The sequence below is a fragment of the Pelodiscus sinensis genome, chromosome 1 (genome assembly GCF_049634645.1).
Source record: "Pelodiscus sinensis isolate JC-2024 chromosome 1, ASM4963464v1, whole genome shotgun sequence".
NCBI lineage: Eukaryota > Metazoa > Chordata > Testudines > Trionychidae > Pelodiscus > Pelodiscus sinensis.
In genome coordinates, this window is record NC_134711.1 from 64,589,906 (window position 1) to 64,608,482 (window position 18,577).

The 18,577-nt window shown below is 42.1% G+C and overlaps 1 protein-coding gene across 3 annotated transcripts in view; it reads right to left on the reverse strand.

Annotated features, from left to right (window-relative positions):
* PTPRB (protein tyrosine phosphatase receptor type B) overlaps positions 1-18,577 on the reverse strand; it is a 100,900-nt gene that overhangs the window by 11,989 nt on the left and 70,334 nt on the right. For all 3 annotated transcript variants that reach the window (XM_006121563.4, XM_014572792.3, XM_075931769.1), the window contains 9 exons: positions 15,405-15,683; positions 13,080-13,229; positions 10,960-11,203; positions 8,155-8,261; positions 6,152-6,251; positions 3,655-3,738; positions 3,529-3,546; positions 3,318-3,399; positions 2,784-2,874 (listed from right to left, as the gene is read on the reverse strand). In XM_006121563.4, the coding sequence (XP_006121625.2) occupies positions 2,784-2,874; positions 3,318-3,399; positions 3,529-3,546; positions 3,655-3,738; positions 6,152-6,251; positions 8,155-8,261; positions 10,960-11,203; positions 13,080-13,229; positions 15,405-15,683 (1,155 nt within the window). The remainder of the gene's footprint in view (positions 1-2,783; positions 2,875-3,317; positions 3,400-3,528; positions 3,547-3,654; positions 3,739-6,151; positions 6,252-8,154; positions 8,262-10,959; positions 11,204-13,079; positions 13,230-15,404; positions 15,684-18,577) is intronic.

Consider the following 18,577-nt stretch of genomic DNA (forward strand, 5'->3'; position numbering starts at 1 on the left):
AGGGCAGCCGGGTGGGTATTTCCCAGCAGGGCTAGGCAGACAAGTGCAATTCCGTTTGAGAGAGTGTGCTACAAATAGCGGTGCAGCTGAGGGTAGCTCGGGCTAGTTGCCTGAGTACAAGCCCTCTTAGACCTACTGGGTATGTACTTTGGTGGGTAGCCTGAGCCACTGCCCTGGCTACCCCCAGATGCAGTGATGTTTTAAGTGAATTAGCAAGCATATGTCTGTGTGAGCTGGAAAGCACTGTCCTCCCTGCAGTGAGACATACCTACCGAGAGATCCCTTCCTCCACTACTGAAATGCAGCTACCTCTGGATAAAACATGGAAACCTACTGTACATGGCAAGGTAGGACTGGAAAGCAAGCTGACTGCTATGACAGCCCATTGAAATTGCAGAGGACTATTCATGATAAGCGTTTAATATCCACTAGGCATTCTCCAGAATGTCAGGGCTACCCCCATTCTCATGGGGCTACATACTGTCGGGGTCTGTCTTGTCTGAAAGAGGATACCCTCAGGATTATTGCCTTGTGTCATCCTGGGGGGCACTGTGCTACTGCAGGCTCATTATTAGTTCTGAAGGAAGTGACTGTCACCGAACCATGTCAAATAAGTGATCTGTGGCCACTAGACAGTGTTGAACTGACAATATCTAAATGGCCAGGAAGAAAGCAGCCCTGCTGATATCTGGTGCTGATGGCACAAAACACAAGTGACAAGAATCATACAATACTAGGACTGGAAAGGGACCTTGAGAGGTCGAGTTCAGTCCCCTGCCCTCATGGCAGGACCAAATACTGTCTAGACCATCCCTGATAGACATTTATCTAACCTACTCTTAAATATCTCCACAGATGGAGATTCCACAACCTCCCTGGGCAATTTATTCCAGTGTTTGACTACCCTGACAGTTAGGAACTTTTTCCTAATGTCCAACCTAAACCTCCCTTGCTGCAGTTTAAGCCCATTGCTTCTTGTTCTATCCTCAGAGGCCAAGATGAACAAGTTTTCTCCCTCCTCCTTATGACACCCTTTTAGATACCTGAAAACTGCTATCATGTCCCCCCTCAATCTTCTCTTTTCTAAACTAAACAAACCCAATTCCTTCAGCCTTCCCTCATAGGTCATGTTCTCTAGACCTTTAATCATTCTCGTTGCTCTGCTCTGGACCCTCTCCAATTTCTCCGCATCTTTCTTGAAATGCGGTGCCCAGAACTGGACACAATACTCCAACTGAGGCCTAACCAGCACAAAGCAGAGCGGAAGAATCACTTCTCATGTCTTGCTCACAACACACCTGTTAATGCATCCCAGAATCATGTTTGCTTTCTTTGCAACAGCATCACTCTGCTGACTCATATTCAGCTTGTGGTCCACTATAACCCCTGGATCCCTTTCTGCCGTACTCCTTCCTAGACAGTCGCTTCCCATTCTGTATGTGTGAAACTGATTGTTCCTTCCTAAGTGGAGCACTTGGCATTTGACTTTATTAAACTTCATCCTGTTTACCTCAGACCATTTCTCCAATTTGTCCAGGTCATTTTGAATTATGACCCTATCCTGCAGATTAGTTGCAACCCCTCCCAGCTTGGTATCATCTGCAAACTTAATAAGCGTACTTTCTATACCAGTATCTAAATCATCGATGAAGATATTGAACAGAGCCGGTCCCAAAACAGACCCCTGCGGAACCCCACTTGTTATGCCTTTGCAGCAGGATTGTGAACCATTAATAACTACTCTCTGAAACAAGGTTTCTATTATTATTCCTACTATTTACTAGAGATGTTAGATATCGTGTAATTGAATAATCACATAACCGCACCAAAATTTACCAGTTATATGAATATTTGATAGTCCCTGGAGGTGAGGCCAGGAGCCAGTGTACTCCCAGTCCCACTCCCAGGGAGCCCCCTGCTATCCTATGCTGCAGCCTCTGATACAGAGGCAGCAGTGAGGGGTGGCAGCAGCTGCTGTCCACAGGGTGTGATGCAAGCTCCCCGCAGGCAGAAGCTGTGCCAGCATCCCGCCTGCTCAGGGCCAGCCCACAACATTTTGGCACCTGAGGCGGGGAGCTCAAATGACGCCTCCATTCTCCCCCGCTGCACCAGCAGCAGATACAATTTCCTACACTCTGGGTCCTAATGGCGCCCCCCCAGAATCTGGCCCCTGAGGCGACTACCTCAGTTCTCTCATGGTAAGGCCAGCCCTGCGCTTGCTCCCCCCTGTGGTGCTGCTCGTGGGGAGCCGGCTTTTAAGCTGGCTCCCCCCTGAGTACCAACTCCTGCCTGACTCCCCCGCTGCTGTCTCTATGCGAGGCAAGGTTGGGGGCAGATGTCTTAAAAGCCAGCTCCCCATGGTCATCGGCTCCCACCTCCCCCCATCCCCACTGCCTCTGATTCAGAGGCAGCAAGCGGGGATGGGGGATTGCGTGTAGTTGCTTGGATTAATTGATAAGCCTAGGCTTAGTGGTTAATCGTTTAAATGTGCTACATCCCTACTATCTACCCTGGCAGGTGAAAGGCTCGATCGGCTGAAGCCTGTTATAAACAGAATGAATATTAAGTCATTACGCCTCTGGTGTGAAGTGAAATTTCATGAGAGCTGCTGTTTAAAAGCAGGCGGCCATACGCTGTCAGCATCCAAGCACCAAGACTTGGCTTGGCAATGCTGTTTCACCTCCGACAAAGTAGAAAGGAAAAGGATTGCCCCATCCCCTCCTGAAAAGATGTGAAAAATAGCTGGTGTGAGGGAATATTATATACCCAAATGTAAAACTTACAGGGCAATATATTATTGTATCGATTTTTCCCTCTGTTCTCCGGCAAAAGTGCTATGTCACACGATTGGTTTCGACCCACATCTTTTAAGTCCTGCAAAAGGCCAAAATGAATGTGAGGTTAAAAATAACCAAAAGCTGCTACACTATAGAACGTCCAGCGGCTAAGGACAGGAAATGCTTTTTATTAGACTGAAATTAGAGCACTGGGGGCATTAGCTTGAGCCAGGCTGGTACACACTGTTCAAGATTTGCCACACAGCTCTGCCTGCACAACTTAGTCCTGACCTTCCACACATCCTGTTGGCCCTGTGCTGGGTCTCTGATGAAGCGAGGCTGCTAACCAGATCAAGCTGTGCCTAATTACATTGTTCTTTCGGCAGCAGAGCAAACAGGGACTAAGGCAAGACTATCAAACTCAGTTTCACTTGTGTGTAGAAGTGAATGTGTCTCTGGGGCTGAAGGATTGGTGAGCTAGAGTTAGCACCTAACCAATCTGTTTAATAAAGAAATGATTTTACTGGATTGGATTCGTACCTCATACTCCTTGGATAGGAGGTAGTTGGAATCTGCTTGGAGTTTGGTGAAGTGCACTTCAAACTGATTTACTTTTATTGGACTAAAACATACAACAGGGAAAAAAGACAAAACACAAAAATACCCAGTTACCACAGGCGAGAACAAGGACATGAGTCATCTAATTCATTACAAAGGAAGATGTTTTAAATGAAGAATTATTTGCTTTTACCTGGAAGTTCTCCGGCTCCTAGAAATAATAAAAAGAAACACCCTGTCAGTGACGGACTGGAGAGATGGTTTTATCTATCATGACATGTTAAAACAGTTTTCTCTTGGAAACAAGCTTTGAGATTACCCTTTCTGCCCCAAGTTCAGATGGACGGACAATGGCCTGTCCCTGCGAATGCTCAGTCTTGCTGTACGTCGTTCATGGCCATTACTGCAATAAAAAGGAAACTATTCTTACTTTGGTTCTAAGTACTGGGTTCAAATGTCAAAGTGAGGAGGGCAACAGAAGTATCTTGTGGCAGGAAATAAAGGAAAGGAATACAAGGAGTCGGCTGTTTCATTGGCTGCTCAGAAATGGATCTCTGCAGATGCCGTTTTCCTGTATCTCTACCATAAGACATGCAAGTCAAACTACCACTAATGTGAGTATTAGAACTAGTTCCTAACATGCCGATTCATCACACCTATAACTTTTCATGGAAAACCTTTTGTCATGAAGATTTCTCAGGTCTTGGAGGGAATTTCGTGTGTGTGTGTGTGTGTGTGTGTGTGTGTGTGTGTGTGTGTGTGTGTGTGTGTGTGTGTGAGAGAGAAACGCCTATCCCAGTGTCATGGCTCCTTCCCCACTCTGGCATGATAAATGCAGAAGTGGGGGCCAGCAAGTGTACCCCAAAGCCTTATCTACCAGGCTTTGGTATAAAATTTCCCCCCAAGATCTTAAAACCCTAGATCTTGGGAATAAAACTTCCGCTGCCACCACCCAAATGTTGATAAAGAAATCAGGGGAAAGATCATTTGGGAAATCTTACCCCTAAAACAAAAATCAGGGCACACCATTAACCACTGCCAGGTTAATAAAAAGAAAAGAAATAACTTTTATTATTACAACAATATTCCGGTTGCAAGTATAATGACTAGAGAGGAAGGTAACAAAATATACTCATGGAGAAACTCCATGGGCCTAGAACTTAGTTACAAAGAAAAGCCAAAACATCTTTTAAGCAGTGCCAGATCTCAGATCCCATACCCAATCCTTAAAACAATAAAACCTAATGAAACTACCTAAACTTTACCCTACTTACAGAAAATGAAGAATGGTGTCTTGGAAAGAGAGAGAGAGACATGCTTGTCCCTCTCTGTAGCTGCAGAGAACTCCCCCAGAGAGACAAAAGGACAAAAGAAAAAAACCCAAATTCCTTTGTCCCAGTTTGAAAAGTCCCGCCTACTTTCCTATTGGTCACTCCACCTGGCTAGGTGTAGTTAACCCCTTAATCCCCAGGCTGCTGGCTAACCCTCATAATCATGACACCCAGTATAACCAATAAACTGATGACTAGGGCACTCAAGTCTCTGGTCTGAATCTTGCTGTTGAGTTTTTTCTTCTCTTGAATATTCTAGAAAGGTCTCAGTTTTGTTCCAACATTGAATTCAAATAAATTTCAAAACCTCAACATTTCTGGAGATGTGGAACCTTTTTTCCCCCCAACCAGCCGTATAGGCAGGGTAAGGCCTAAACAACGGATCTGCAGAACACCCCTGTGTGACGTAGTGGGGGTACTTGCTGGGCTGTGGTGACCTCTGCTGTCTGGAGCAAGACCCATCAGGGAAAACCTTATTATGCAAAGGTACCATACAGTTTGAACCAGCCTACCCCCCATGGGGAGAAACAAAGGGAGGTGGAAGGCTGCCCTGGCTGGGGGCAGGGCTGGGAGAGGTAGAGTTAGTTCCTGTCTGGAAAGCAGGGGAGAAGGAGCTGGGGAGGGGGGCTGGGACTCCCCCATCTCAAGGGGGGGCACTGAGGCCTCTTAGCCCCAGTTCCTGTAACCAGATTACATCTGTGCTGTGCTGTATCCTGGAGGAGCAATAAACCATCCTCAATTCCACTGGCTGGTGGAGTCTGTTTGTGCCATTTCGGGGTGCAGGAGACGGGGAACCCCCAACGCGCCGTCACACCCTGTGAGACAGGTAGTATCACTAGTTCCATGTGCAGCTGGCACAACAGGTTACTGACACACTTTTCAGAAGTGCAGAGTGCTTCATGCTCAGACCTCTGAAAATCAGGGCAGTTCAGACTTGTGAAGGGTCAAATCAGAAGTCAGCGTTAGCACTCTGACTAGATCTGGGGAGGTTGTGGAATTCACCCTGTGCTCATTACACTATTCATGGCTTGTGTACATCCATCTTTTATTGTGTCAACTTAGTCCATTAGCTATATAGCTCTTCTCCCTTTCTGGTGTTTACTTGTCATGAACTAACTCAGGTTGAAAATTAGAAGGTTTCCAACCATCAGAGGTATTAACGAAGCCTTATTTTCTGACAAAAAATTGCTTCAATTGAAAATTTGTTGACAAGCTCTACTAAGAACCAAAGGTCCTATTGCAGCCTTGGTCTTGCAATTCCCATTAATCAGTGGAAATTCTGATCCTTAATCAAGAACAATATAGGGCTTTTTAGTTCAATATGCAATTTGTACAAATGGTGGGAAAGATGGAATTAGGGTTTTGTTTTCCTAAATATAATTTAATGTTTTCATCCAATTTTACATCTTCCTCAGAGTCTCAGATGGAAAATCATATCTAATTTCATCTGACCTTTAGCAACAAAAAGAGGGAGTTTCTACTTACCTAACTTTTTGTCTATAGAAGAATAAAGCAGTGACAGCTACCAGCATCACAATGAGAAACAAACCAGCACTCATGCCTTCTATAACTCCAAACATGGACTCTAAGAAAGATACACACACAGAGAGCAAAGTAATTAGATATACACCATGCTATCAGCTAAAGACACTGAAATAAACACAAAGGAACTTTAACTGCATATATATTTGGACGACTGAGCTTTGGTATTATTTCTTTGCTTTTTCAAGATCTTGCACCATATATCAGGCAGACAAGAAACAGGTAGAAGAGACAAAAGTTCTCTCCTTCTATAGAATCAGGGAGGAAAAGAAACAGCCAGATTTTTCAAGAGTTCAGATGTCTTCCCCAGGTTTCAGTAGTTCACTGGATTTTTCAAATTGAGTCTAGGATAAACCACTGTTTCAATCCCATTTTGAGACCATTTATATGGGGCAACATAACTATTTCAGTTTCTCATACAAAAGGTAACTCTCACCTGGATTCAAGGGGATTTTGAGCTTAATCAGTTTTTGGAAAGTATATTAAGATCCTTGTATGCAAGTGACTGTGTTATTACTGATTGTATTGCAGAAGTGATGGGAGAGTTAGGGACTCCAGCTCCGCTGCGTAATGTGTTATCAAGTGACAATCCCTTCCCAAGGAACGTATAACCTACAGGCTCATTGGCCTATTACAGCTAAAACAAGGGACCATCGGGAACTGGTTGTAGCTCCCTGATCCTGTGCTGGGATACCATAAGTTAGAGTTGCTGAGGGGCAGGTCTAATTCATGTCACTGGCATGAAGTCACTCGGGGACACTGCACCATGAAAGGATCAACATAATTCCACCATACTCCCCTCCCTCCACCTCCGATGTCTCCCCTACACCATGGGCACATGGAATAGCTGAGGCTGGAAGGAATTATGCCATTTCTGCCTGATTCACTCCAGAAGAGAGCTCTCCTGCACCAAGGTAAATTTCCACTGGCCATTTCTGTCCACTTTGAGCAGTACAAGTGGCAGAAAGTCGATGAAGAACCAAGCCCTATGTATTATTTCTATCCCGAAGAGGACTGTGCAGTCCTTGCTTTTGTAACCCACACCCCTACTGAGTGTGGTTCACTATTGCATGTAGTGGCACTGAGACCACTTCCAGAGAGAGAGAACGAGTTTGCTCTACACCCGTGGTCACCAACCAGTAGATCGCGATCTACCGGTAGATCTCAGGGGCTCTAAGAGTAGCTCTTGAGCCCTCTCTGAACTGCGCACCTGCGCAGTACATTTACATTAGATTTCCTCATGTAATGTAGGCGGGGCTTCAAGGAAGGGGCGGGGCAGTAGATCTTCGCCTGTTCTGAGACTTAAAAAGTGATCTTGGGTGTAAAAAGGTTGGAGACCACTGCTCTACACCCTTAGCTAAGAGCCAGGAGGCTTTTAGCTCATGCAGTAAAGGTTCTTGCACTAGGCTCCAGAGGTCCCAGGATTTGATTCTGCCTGTTGTCATTACAAGTGGGGCTTGTCTGGGATTTAAACTGGGATGTCGCTGAAGTTTGAGATGTGCTTCCTCAGTTAGGGGAAGTATGTAACCCACACACCTACTGGAGATGGTGTACTGTCCCATGTAGTGGCATTTAGGTCACTTACACAGAGAGAGAGAATGAGTTTTCTCTACAGCCTTAGCTGAGAGCCAGCTGGCTTTTGGCTCAAGCGGTAAAGGTTCATGCTCTAAGCTCCAGAGGTTCCAGGTTCAGTCCTGCCTGTTGGTGTTACAACTCTCTCTCTGTGTTGGTCCCTTTTAAAGTGAATGCTTAGAGAATTTGTAGGAAGTTTTGTATTTCTGAAGGAAATCACAGATAGAAGGGGAAGTGTTACAGCTACAGTGCTAAATACCAAACATTCAGTTCAGCAATAAGGTCCTTGCTGCTCTCTCCTATCCACTCCAACACTAATGGGCATGATACACATGTAGCTGGTAAAGTTAGTAGAGAAGAAAGGAGAGACTAACCTGACTCAGTAGTGATTGGTAAAGAGAAAAAGGTATCAGAAAAGAGTGGCTCAGTGAATTCCCGCAGGTCTTCACCAAAGAGCTGGGTAAAAGCTCGTATACTGATCCTGGAAAAGCAGAAAGGTTTATTAGATCTGTTTGGGAGTTGGTATTAAATAGGAAAGGTTTACACAAAAATAGCAAAATGACAAAACAGGGTTTTCAGACATTTACTATGTACATTTCTTGCACCTTTTAACTGAAGGCTCCCCCAGGACCTGACCAGAGAATTTGCCAAACCACAGATCAGTATTGTCTAGCAGCATTACGAACATTTCCACTGCTTACTGGGCTCTTCAAAAAAAATTAGGAGTCAGTTAGAATTAAATAACAGCACGGAACACAGAACCAGGACTGATGGCTGTAAACAAACTTTATGCAGGAAACTTGGCCACACCCATGATAAGTGGACATCCAACTAACTAAAATCATGCCGAACCATGGATGTTGCTGGACCAGAAAGTGCCAGACCAGAGAGCTTCAGCCTGCACTATTATTGTTATACAGGCAGTCCCCGGGTTACATGGATCCGACTTACATCGGATCCCTACTTACAAACGGGGTGAGGCAACCCCGCACTAGCTGCTTCCTCCCAGCAGACCAGGGAGACACGGAGTGGCTTTTCTCAGCAGACACCTCAGCTTGAGAATAAAGGACTGAGGGAAGTGAGGTGTGGGAGAATAAAACTGAGCTCTGGAGAAATGTTTGGCTAGAGTTTCCCCTACAATATGTACCAGTTCCGACTTACATACAAATTCAACTTAAGAACAAACCTACAGTCCCTATCTTGTACGTAACCCGGGGACTGCCTGTACTTATATTTTTAGCACCTTAGAAGTTCAATCCATGTATCGGTATCTACCTGTTGTTCAACAGTATGTGGGAAAAGTGAAAGAAGGACTACATACCAGATGAGATAACATACTAAACTTGAGTGAAAAAAACATTTCTTGTCTAACTGTGTGATCAGCAGGAAGGCTAATATATTCCAGTGTGTTCTTGACATAGGACTGCAGTACCGTAAGCCAAAAACAAAACGAACACCCTGCTGACTAGCTGACCTGTGACTATGATAACTGTCCTAAATACTATGATATGGGGTCTTAGATCTGGATTACATTCTATGCTCCTGATCCTACATATACCTTTGCATGTGAACAGTCATATTCTGGACCTATTTATAGTCTACCTCTCCTGATATTAGTCCTGGACTACTTCTGTGTGTAAGTGTTTTCAGGATCAGGACTTTATTACCTCAGGCTATCAGAACTCATGAAAGTAGTTTCATGAGCTGGAAAAACAAATCTCTTTGAGTGGTATTGTTCTTGGATTTAGATCTTTGCTATTGTCACAAATTGTCTGATGAATGGCTCCTGATTACTAAAAGTTTGTCACTGAAAATTAATCAACAAATCTTTCACATGAACATATTAATTTCATTGATCACATAGTATGTTTCTATTCTTCAACTGAATGAATGTAGTTCTTAAGCAGGTTTCTAATACAGATACAAAGAACAAGGCTGAAAATTCTGCAAGTATTCACTGTTTAATTCCATGAATTTTCCTTTTATAGCAAACTCATTTCTAAGAGCATTCACAGAAAGCAAAAGGAGCTTAAATGAAGTCCAACCAAATTCATTAAAAAGCTAAAATGAGTGTCTGTGAATGGTTTATTGATCTATTCACTCAACTGACATTGTGGCTTTGATAACCTGTGGAGGCAGTTCCTGCTGGCCAGCTGATAGAATTTAGAATCAAAGAAGTTATGAAGTAGAAATCTTTACTCTCCACAGGCCTCATTCTGAGTAGGGATAAGTGGGCATAATTTCCACTGAACCCAACTAGAGCCCACTTGAAAATTGCTTTCACTTCAAATGTACCACTGTCCCATCATGTTTTTAATAGCCTACACATAGTAGCTAAGCTTGACTTATTGCTGCAGGGAAAAGTAATTACATTTAGTGTGAAGCTGCAGCTTCTAAATAAACATATGATATCCTGTTTATCTGAAATACAAGTCATAATTGTATGGGGATATTACTTCAAATACTCTACTGTTTGGTGAATTCTAAGGCTTAGATGGTGGGTCATGCTTCAGCTGCTTTCTGCCATTCCCAAGGCACAAAATGGCCTTAAAGTAATTGGATATAGTCCTTGGAGGTTCAGGACAATGTAGAGGACTCAATAGGGGGTATATAGGTGTTTTAGTAGCCATGCCTGACTGTGGCTGAAGTTTCTCTTTGCCTTGAGTCATCTGTAAAAGCTTCCTGAGTCTATTAGAAGCTGGCACAAGATAGAATAGCCTTTGGATTGCTCTGGTACAGCAGATTGGCCTGGTACAGCCTGTCCACAGAATTAGAGAAGCACAAAGCCACCTTTGCACTTCCCTCCTTCCTTTTAAGCTGTCTCAACTGCTCTCCTAACTTAGCTCCTGATCCAGCCCTTAACTCGCTCCCTGGAGAAATCAGCAACGATAGGAAAGTTCCCCATTAAAGTAAAAGGCATAAATAGGCCCTTTCACTGCACAGAGTGTTGCACATAACAAATTGTATGATTCCCAGGCTGGTGAAGGAACTGTTCACATATTACCTAAAAGACAGGGCAGGAAGAAAAGTTTTATAAATTGCACAATACAACACACAGAATACCATGTAACACAGGTTATTAATCTACAGCAGCTCAAGCGCATCAGGCATCTAGATAGCATAGTGCCTAATAACACAGCACATTTCACACACAGCACACTGAGCACAATAAATCTAACCTGTAGGCAGTCCTGGGTTTTAATGGCCCGTCACAGAATTTCTGCTCATTTGGATCACATTTTCCTCCCAGACTTTCCATCTCAGCTCCAAGCTTAATGTCAAAGCTCTTATAGTTGCTGTCAAGGTTTTCAGCACATTTGCTTGCAAAATAGTTTGTCTGATAGACACGTATGGTATTGTTGTGCTTGTATTCCAAATAGGAAGGTAATGGGTGCTGCTGATCCGGCTTCAGCTCTTCACTGCCTGGAGAAAAAAATTGCCTATCATATGCCACAGCTATACCATTTAAGACCAAGGCATTACCACTTGAGAAACTTCTACACTTTGAGAGATTGCATGATCTAGTGAATGGGGCATGGGACTCGGAGCTAAGTTACCTGGGATCTGTTCCCAGCCCTCATCCTAAACTGCTGTATGACCGTAGGCAAGTCACGTTCTTCTAAGCCTCCGTTTTGCCATCTGCCAAGTTACCTTATTATGTAATGCACTAGAAGGTCTCCAGAAGAAACACACTATATATGAACTGTTACTATTAACTGTAACCGCAATGGTCATTAGTAGCTATGTTATCTTTACAAACTACTGTTGGTCTGGTGTGGTAATCTGTTCCCCAGGAGAAGCAGCAGAACACAGCAAATATGAAACTCCGACCGACAGGAAGTTGTGTGTTTCAAAGCAAACTGGTGCCGTGGTTCAAAAAACTTCCTATAGTCTGATGAAGACTGCACTGTACTGTATTCAAAACTGTTAAAGCAATGAAAGCCAACCTCTTTACAGAGACCTCTACTAGACTCAAATACCTTGAGTGATGATCCACATACTGTTGCCTTGTGGCACAAATGCTTCAAATAAGTCTTAAGGTATATCTATACTGGAGTGGAAGGTGTAACTCTCAGCTGGGGTAGGCATTCCCATGCCTGCTCTGATAGATCTACAGTATGCTACAAACAAGAGCACAGCCATGGCTGCATGGGTATGGACTAGATGCCCAAGTATGTACGTAGGGTGCCAGAACCACCACTTTTTAGTATGGTAAGCTAGGAATCGCACCTCTAGCTCCAATATAGACATACTCTTAGTAATTTTTGCACTTAGTCTAGCTCAGGGTGTTCCAGACACATTGTCTCCTATTTGAACCCGCAAATTAATGGATGGGGACACTTTTGGTTTGAGGCTGGCTTGCCTGGCTAGATAACTCAGGGCATTTGATATAGCTCTTTCAGATTCCATTCTAGAACGGATAGGACCTGATGCCCTGAGAAGGTTGTGTGAAAAATGTAGCCAGCTGGTGCAGAGAAAAGTTGCAATAGGAAATGATGCTTTAGCCCCCAGAAATGAATCTCAATTTTGTATTATTTATGATAGTGCCCAAGAGGGTCAGCCATGCTAGGCACTGTACAAATAGATAGTGAGAACTAGTCCCTGCTCTGCCAGAGGTACAGAATGATGAAATGATTTGCACAAGGTCACAAAGAGAGCTTGTGGCAAAGCCAGCAATTAAACTCACATTTCCTGAATCCTAGTTCAGGGCTTTAACGGCAAGGCCTCCCTTCCTATGTGTAGGGTAAGACAAGAAGAAATAATATTTGCACTAAATGGGGATATTTTCTGCTTCAGTTTACACTTGTGTTCATGAGAGCGATTTACCTCATGAAATAAACAACATCTGATTCATTTTATTCAGTCTGTAAGCTACCTTTGTTTTCTAATAAGGGCTCATCAGGGAAGTCTGAGGCCCATAGAAACGGAAGCTAACTGCTTGAAGTGACTGCCTGAGCTGCATTATTGAATCAGTGCATAAGACAATTTGTCCCATTTCTGTACTCCAAGACATTTGTTTCAGTTTGCTCGTCTTGTCTCTAAGGAAACAATCCAAACATGTGTACAGTAAAATCCCAAAGAATAAAGTACAACTCTGCCCTTAACATTGGTGCCAGTGGGGACTCGATCTCTGGATCTAAAAACCCTCTCCCTGCTGAGATAAAGGACCAGATTCGTTGGCTTGGATGCAGAAGCAGATTCAGATACCTCTTCTGATGTCCAGCCAGTCGGTGAGCACAAACACTCCCCATGCTATTACGGGTTACAGAAAGAAACCCATGAATTCATGAAAACTTACTATCGGCCTCTCTCACAACCACAGTGAAGTATTTCACAGCTCCATTGGTGTCACTAAACCAGCTGCAGTTGAAAGTAAAATTGATGGAAGATTTAGTAATGAGTGCATCCTTTTTGTTCACTCGGATGTGGGGAGGTGGAGGAGGAGGACCTGGGAAAGAAGAGAGAGGGAATGGGAAATAAAGAACATCACCATCTATATATTCAATTACATGAGAACAGCAAGTGAAATGCAAATCTCAATAAAACTCATCCATTTAAACCCAATGTCTTCCATATTATGCTCTTTGCGGTCACAACATTTTATAATACACATTATATAGTGAGAAAGCATCCTTTAAACTAAAGCAAGCTTTAGATGCTTTATAATATGCCACAGCATTCAACTAAACACAGGTGATTCCCCATTTTAGTCACACATTTTGGGGGCTGCTGTGACACAACAGGATGGTTAAAAGGCTGCTGACTAACCAACAAGACCAGATGATCAAATCCTGATTTAAATCAAAGCAATTTAAATAACTGATTTAAATCACCAAAACAAAAATCATTGATTTAAATCATTTTTTCCCACTGATACTTCATATTTCTGCAGAGTGTTGTATATCTGATCACTAAAATGTGTTAATTTACAGCTCACTACAGCATTTTACATCTATTTTGTTTAGCTAATTTGATGTTTATTAATTTAGGAAATAGAACATAATACTCATTATCTGTGTCAAGCTGCAGATATAGCAGCAGTACATTAGGAATGGTAAGAACTAAATCATACACACATAAACCCAATACCACTTATATTTTATTAAACTAAATCTTAAATGTTTCACATTTGCAACTGCAGCAGTCTCCTCAGTTGCCAGCTGACAGCTGTCCTTAAATGCTTTTTTTTAAAAAAATTCAAATTGTATTAATTCTAACAGACAGGTCCTTACAACACTAAATGTACAGTGTCCTTAAAACTTCCACAACAAGCTCTCATCTTCCCCACTCCCACTGTCATTTTGATGCAGATCTGATTCCAAGTTACCAAAAAAGCTAGCTGACTGACTGTGCTTAGAGTGCATTTAATTTTGGAGTAAGCCCTAGGGTATGTCTACAGTACAGAAAAATGGCTGTTTTTCTGACAAAACCTGAGTTACGTCCACACTCCAATTGCATTCTTCCGAAAGTAAACTGAAAGAACAGAGGGTTTTTTCCAGCGTTGGTAATCCTCTTTTTAATGAGGAAGAAGAGCTCTTTCGGAAAAAGGTGTGTGTGGACGGGGAAGAGGGAGTTCTTTTGAAAGAAGAGGAAAGAGGAAAAAGCACAGGTGCCCTAGTGGCCATTCCTTTCATAGCAATCACAGCTTACATGCGAGAGAGCGTCCATTCAGTGTGCACACTATCTTTCAAAAAAGCAGATCGCTTTTTCGATACGCTTTGGTGTGTGGACACTCGCTTTCGGAAGACGTTTTTTCAGAAGATCTCTTCTGAAAAAAGGTTCTCTCAAAAGAAGCCTGCAGTCTAGACACAGTCCTATTGGAAACAAGTATATAAGTTGGGCCTTCTTTAGGAAAGCTGAGTTATGCTGAATTAAAACAGGAAGTAGATTTATGGCACTGCCATTATATGTCTGTGACTATGATGTTCCAAAATAAGAGGCATGTATTACATAACGTAAAATAAGAAAATGACACCCAGTGGCAACTGGCAACTCTAGATTTCTCTCTCTGCAGCTTTCTGTACTATATTCTTGGGCGCTAGATTCTAAACTTAGTTAACTAATTAAACAAGCCATAAGGATTAGCATAGTTTTTTTTTCTAGCAACATACAAGCAAAAAGCTTAGAATTTACTTATTAAATCACACTTATAGCAAAAAGGCATAGAGAGTGTCTTGAAGAATGATTCATTGCAAAATTGATCCACATTGGTCTTCAGACATATCCACAATAATCAATTTTCCTTATGATGTTTCATTCTTGCAGCTAGGTCCTGTGTTTTTGTCTTGCACTGTTTACACTTGACACATTTTCCTTTTATACCCAGGGAACAAATCTCTTCAAAATATTCCCAGAGATCTCGTATACACCCAGAAGCCATGACAGTTTTTCTGTGGCAAAAGTGTGTTAGGAATATAGGAAGCTGTGTGTTGCTGAATAATCTCTTACCTTTTTCCTTCCAGTATACTCCACTGTTTCTTTCTATTCTGCCTCTGTCCTTTTCTAGATATTATCTCTTTTTCTTTAAATAATGTTTTAACTAACTCTGCCATGCTTGGCACAGGTTCACCACCTTCTCCCTCCATTCCATTGTATCTATGTATTCGTTATATCAAGGACTTACGATCTATCATGGTAATGGTGCTGTCTTCAACTACCTCACTAGTCATGTCTCCAGAGTGCACTTTGATGGATACCAAGTACCTCTTGTGGGGTACTAGCATCATGATGTTTTGCAAAGATCTTTCTTTCTCTAGCCTTTTAGAAAACTCAACTTCTCCAGTGTCCATTTTTTTGCATTCAATGCTATATCCATCGAAGTCAGAATCAGGTGGGGTCCAGGAACATGCAATGGCAGTAGAGTTTTGTGGCCGGCAGTGAAGGTTTTGTATCTTGTCTGGTTCTAAAGATGAAGGAGAGATTGAAAAGTTGAAGTGTAATGTAACAGAGAACATGCATTAAACATTTTGTGCTCATCCTATGGCTTGAGCATCATTCTCAGCACTCTAAATTAATAACTTAATTAGAGCAAAGGAACTAAGAGTCAGGATTCCTAGCTCTGCCACACTGCTGAAAGGTTTTAGGCAAGTCACTTGACCTCATTTTTTACTTATTTTAACCATGTACAAAACTGAATTAATGCCATTGACCTTCAAAAGAACCTGTGACTCTTAGTAACTGTTAAAAAAAAAAAAAAAAAAAAAAAAAAGCAGCTTTGGAAATTTTCTTAAGGAAGGTGCAGCAATAGGAATCCAACATATTAATAGAACTATGGTACACTTGGAGTTTAACTCTAGTTTAAAAAATCTCATCATACTGCTTAATTGAAATGCATACCTTTTACAAGAAAATGTTCATATCATATAGCACACATACACACAACAATGAAAAGCACAAATCTCTATCCTTCTATTTATAAACTTCTATTTTTCCTTTCAACTTTATTTTCTGCAACTATCCAAAGAAATAAATTAAAGTTTAAGAACCAAAGTACTGTACAATACAAAAGAGGGAGGTAAGATAGCAGGAATTAGCAAATTATCTCGCAGCTCCTTGAAGCACAAATACAAGGTTATTAAATATTATAAGATAATTTTTAAAAAGTTCTAATTAAAGGAACCCACTTTGACAGCGCAAAAATGAAATTGAATAAAGGCACCTTTGTCAAACTCTAACTCTCAGGGTATGTCTAGACTACATGTCTCCGTTGATGGAGCCATGTAAATGAGGTTTCTAGACATAGGGAAATGAAGCGGCAATTTCAATAATCGCCGCTTCATTTACTTCAAAATGTTTGCCACGCTGTGCCGATCAGCTGTTTGGCGACATAGCGCAGTAGTCTGGATGCTCTGCGGTTGACAAGGGCTTCTCTTGTCAACAACCCTGTTATGCCTCGTGGAATGAGGTTTACTGGGGTGGTCGACCGCGGAGCGTCCAGGCTACGGCACTGTGCCACCAAACAGCTGATCGGCACAGCACGGCAGTCATTTTGATGTAAAAGAAGCAGGGATTATTTAAATCGCTGCTTCGTTTCCATTTTTAGAATACACTAATCTACATGGCTTCGTCAACGGAGCCATGTAGTTTAGACACACCCTCAAGGTGAAAAACTAGAGATGCATGTTAAAAAAAAAAAAAAAAAAAAAGCCAAAACCCAACCAACTAAATACACTTTGATAGTACTTGGGGAAAAAAAAGGTCTAATCACCATTATCCTTTGAGATGCTAAATGGAGAAAGGCCAAGTTTTCACAAGTGACAAATAATTATAGGAACTAACTTCTGGCACCGTCAAGTGGCCTGACGGTAGGTGCTCAGCACTTTCTGAAAATTAAGCCCCTTTCAGAAGTTTCAAGATGGGGGCAAGCCACATCTGTCTCTTCTGGAAATCTTGGCCTGAGACCAGTTTCAACTAAGAGATGCAGTGAGCTTATCTGAGGAACACACCCATAACAGACCCAAGATAAATGTTAAGATCTTAGATTTTATACTGGAGGGAAACGTAATCACAAAAAAGTGCCACAGGACTCGTCATTATTTTTTTATCAAATCAATGCAAAGAACAAACCGATAACAAATCTCTGCAGGAACAAAAGGACAAAAAACAAATCTCCGCAGGAACAAAAATCACTTGTATTTTCCTTCTAGACTTTGATCCTATGATTTCTACCCACTTACATCAGGCAAGAATTGCCATTGTGGGAATTCACAGAGCACCTGGTTAAAATTTTGATTCATACTCTGTATATGTACACATGCACTCCCATACACAAGAGTGTCTTCACCAAATCTTCACCAAATTTTTATTTATAGATCTATATCTATATATCTGTTTATATATATGCTATTATACTTATCTATAAAATCATAGAACACTAGAACTGGAAGGGACCTCGAGAGGTCATCAAGTCCAGTCCCCTGCACTCATGGCAGGACCCAGTACCGTCTGGACCATATCCTATCTATCCATCCACCCAGCCCACCTGGCATAGCATTTTCATGGTTCCTCTTATACATCCTCCGGTCCCAATGCCTTTCCAAACAGCGCAGTTTTGCAGGTCTTTTGGGGAAGAAAACCAAGGGGAGGGGATAATGGGGTGTACGTACGAATGTCCTTACTATTGCCTTTTCACCTTTATACGGTGCTATCACTAATAAGACTTTGTGCTGCAGTTTCATAGTCTCCTGGTATGATAAGGGGAAGAAGCATAGCAACTGAAATCTTTATTCTGTCCTTTTACTTTCCTCCAATTAGCAGGTTGAATTCAAGTGGGAAAAAGTTTCTATTTTGCCCCCTTAAAATATTTTCAAGGTGCAACATGCAAAGAAACACAGGGTATAACTTTCAAGTTTAGGTAGTGGTTAGTATCTACAGTTTATTACAAGATTAGTAATTCAATTGAATAGTCAGAAATAGAAACCACAACACAGTCCTCTTGAGGGGCTGAGACAAAAGTCACTGATGTGTGAATCTGGTTTGCTGTGTAACCTATGAAATGCCCATCTCAACAGAGCATGTCTGTGAAGTATTGTGTCCAATTCTGGGCACTGTGCTTTAGGAAAGATGTGGACAAATTGGAGATAGTCCAGAGCAGAGGTTAGTTAAGCTTTGGCATAGGCTTTGGATGTGGATGTGAAATCTTCATCATTGGAGATTTTTAAGAACAGTTTAGAAAACACATGCCAGGGATGGTTTAGGTTCACTGGGTCGTGCACAGGGACTGGACTTTATGTCTTTTTGAGGTCTCTTTCAATCCTATATTTCTATGATTCTATAGCAACTCAAAAGCTGGAGCCA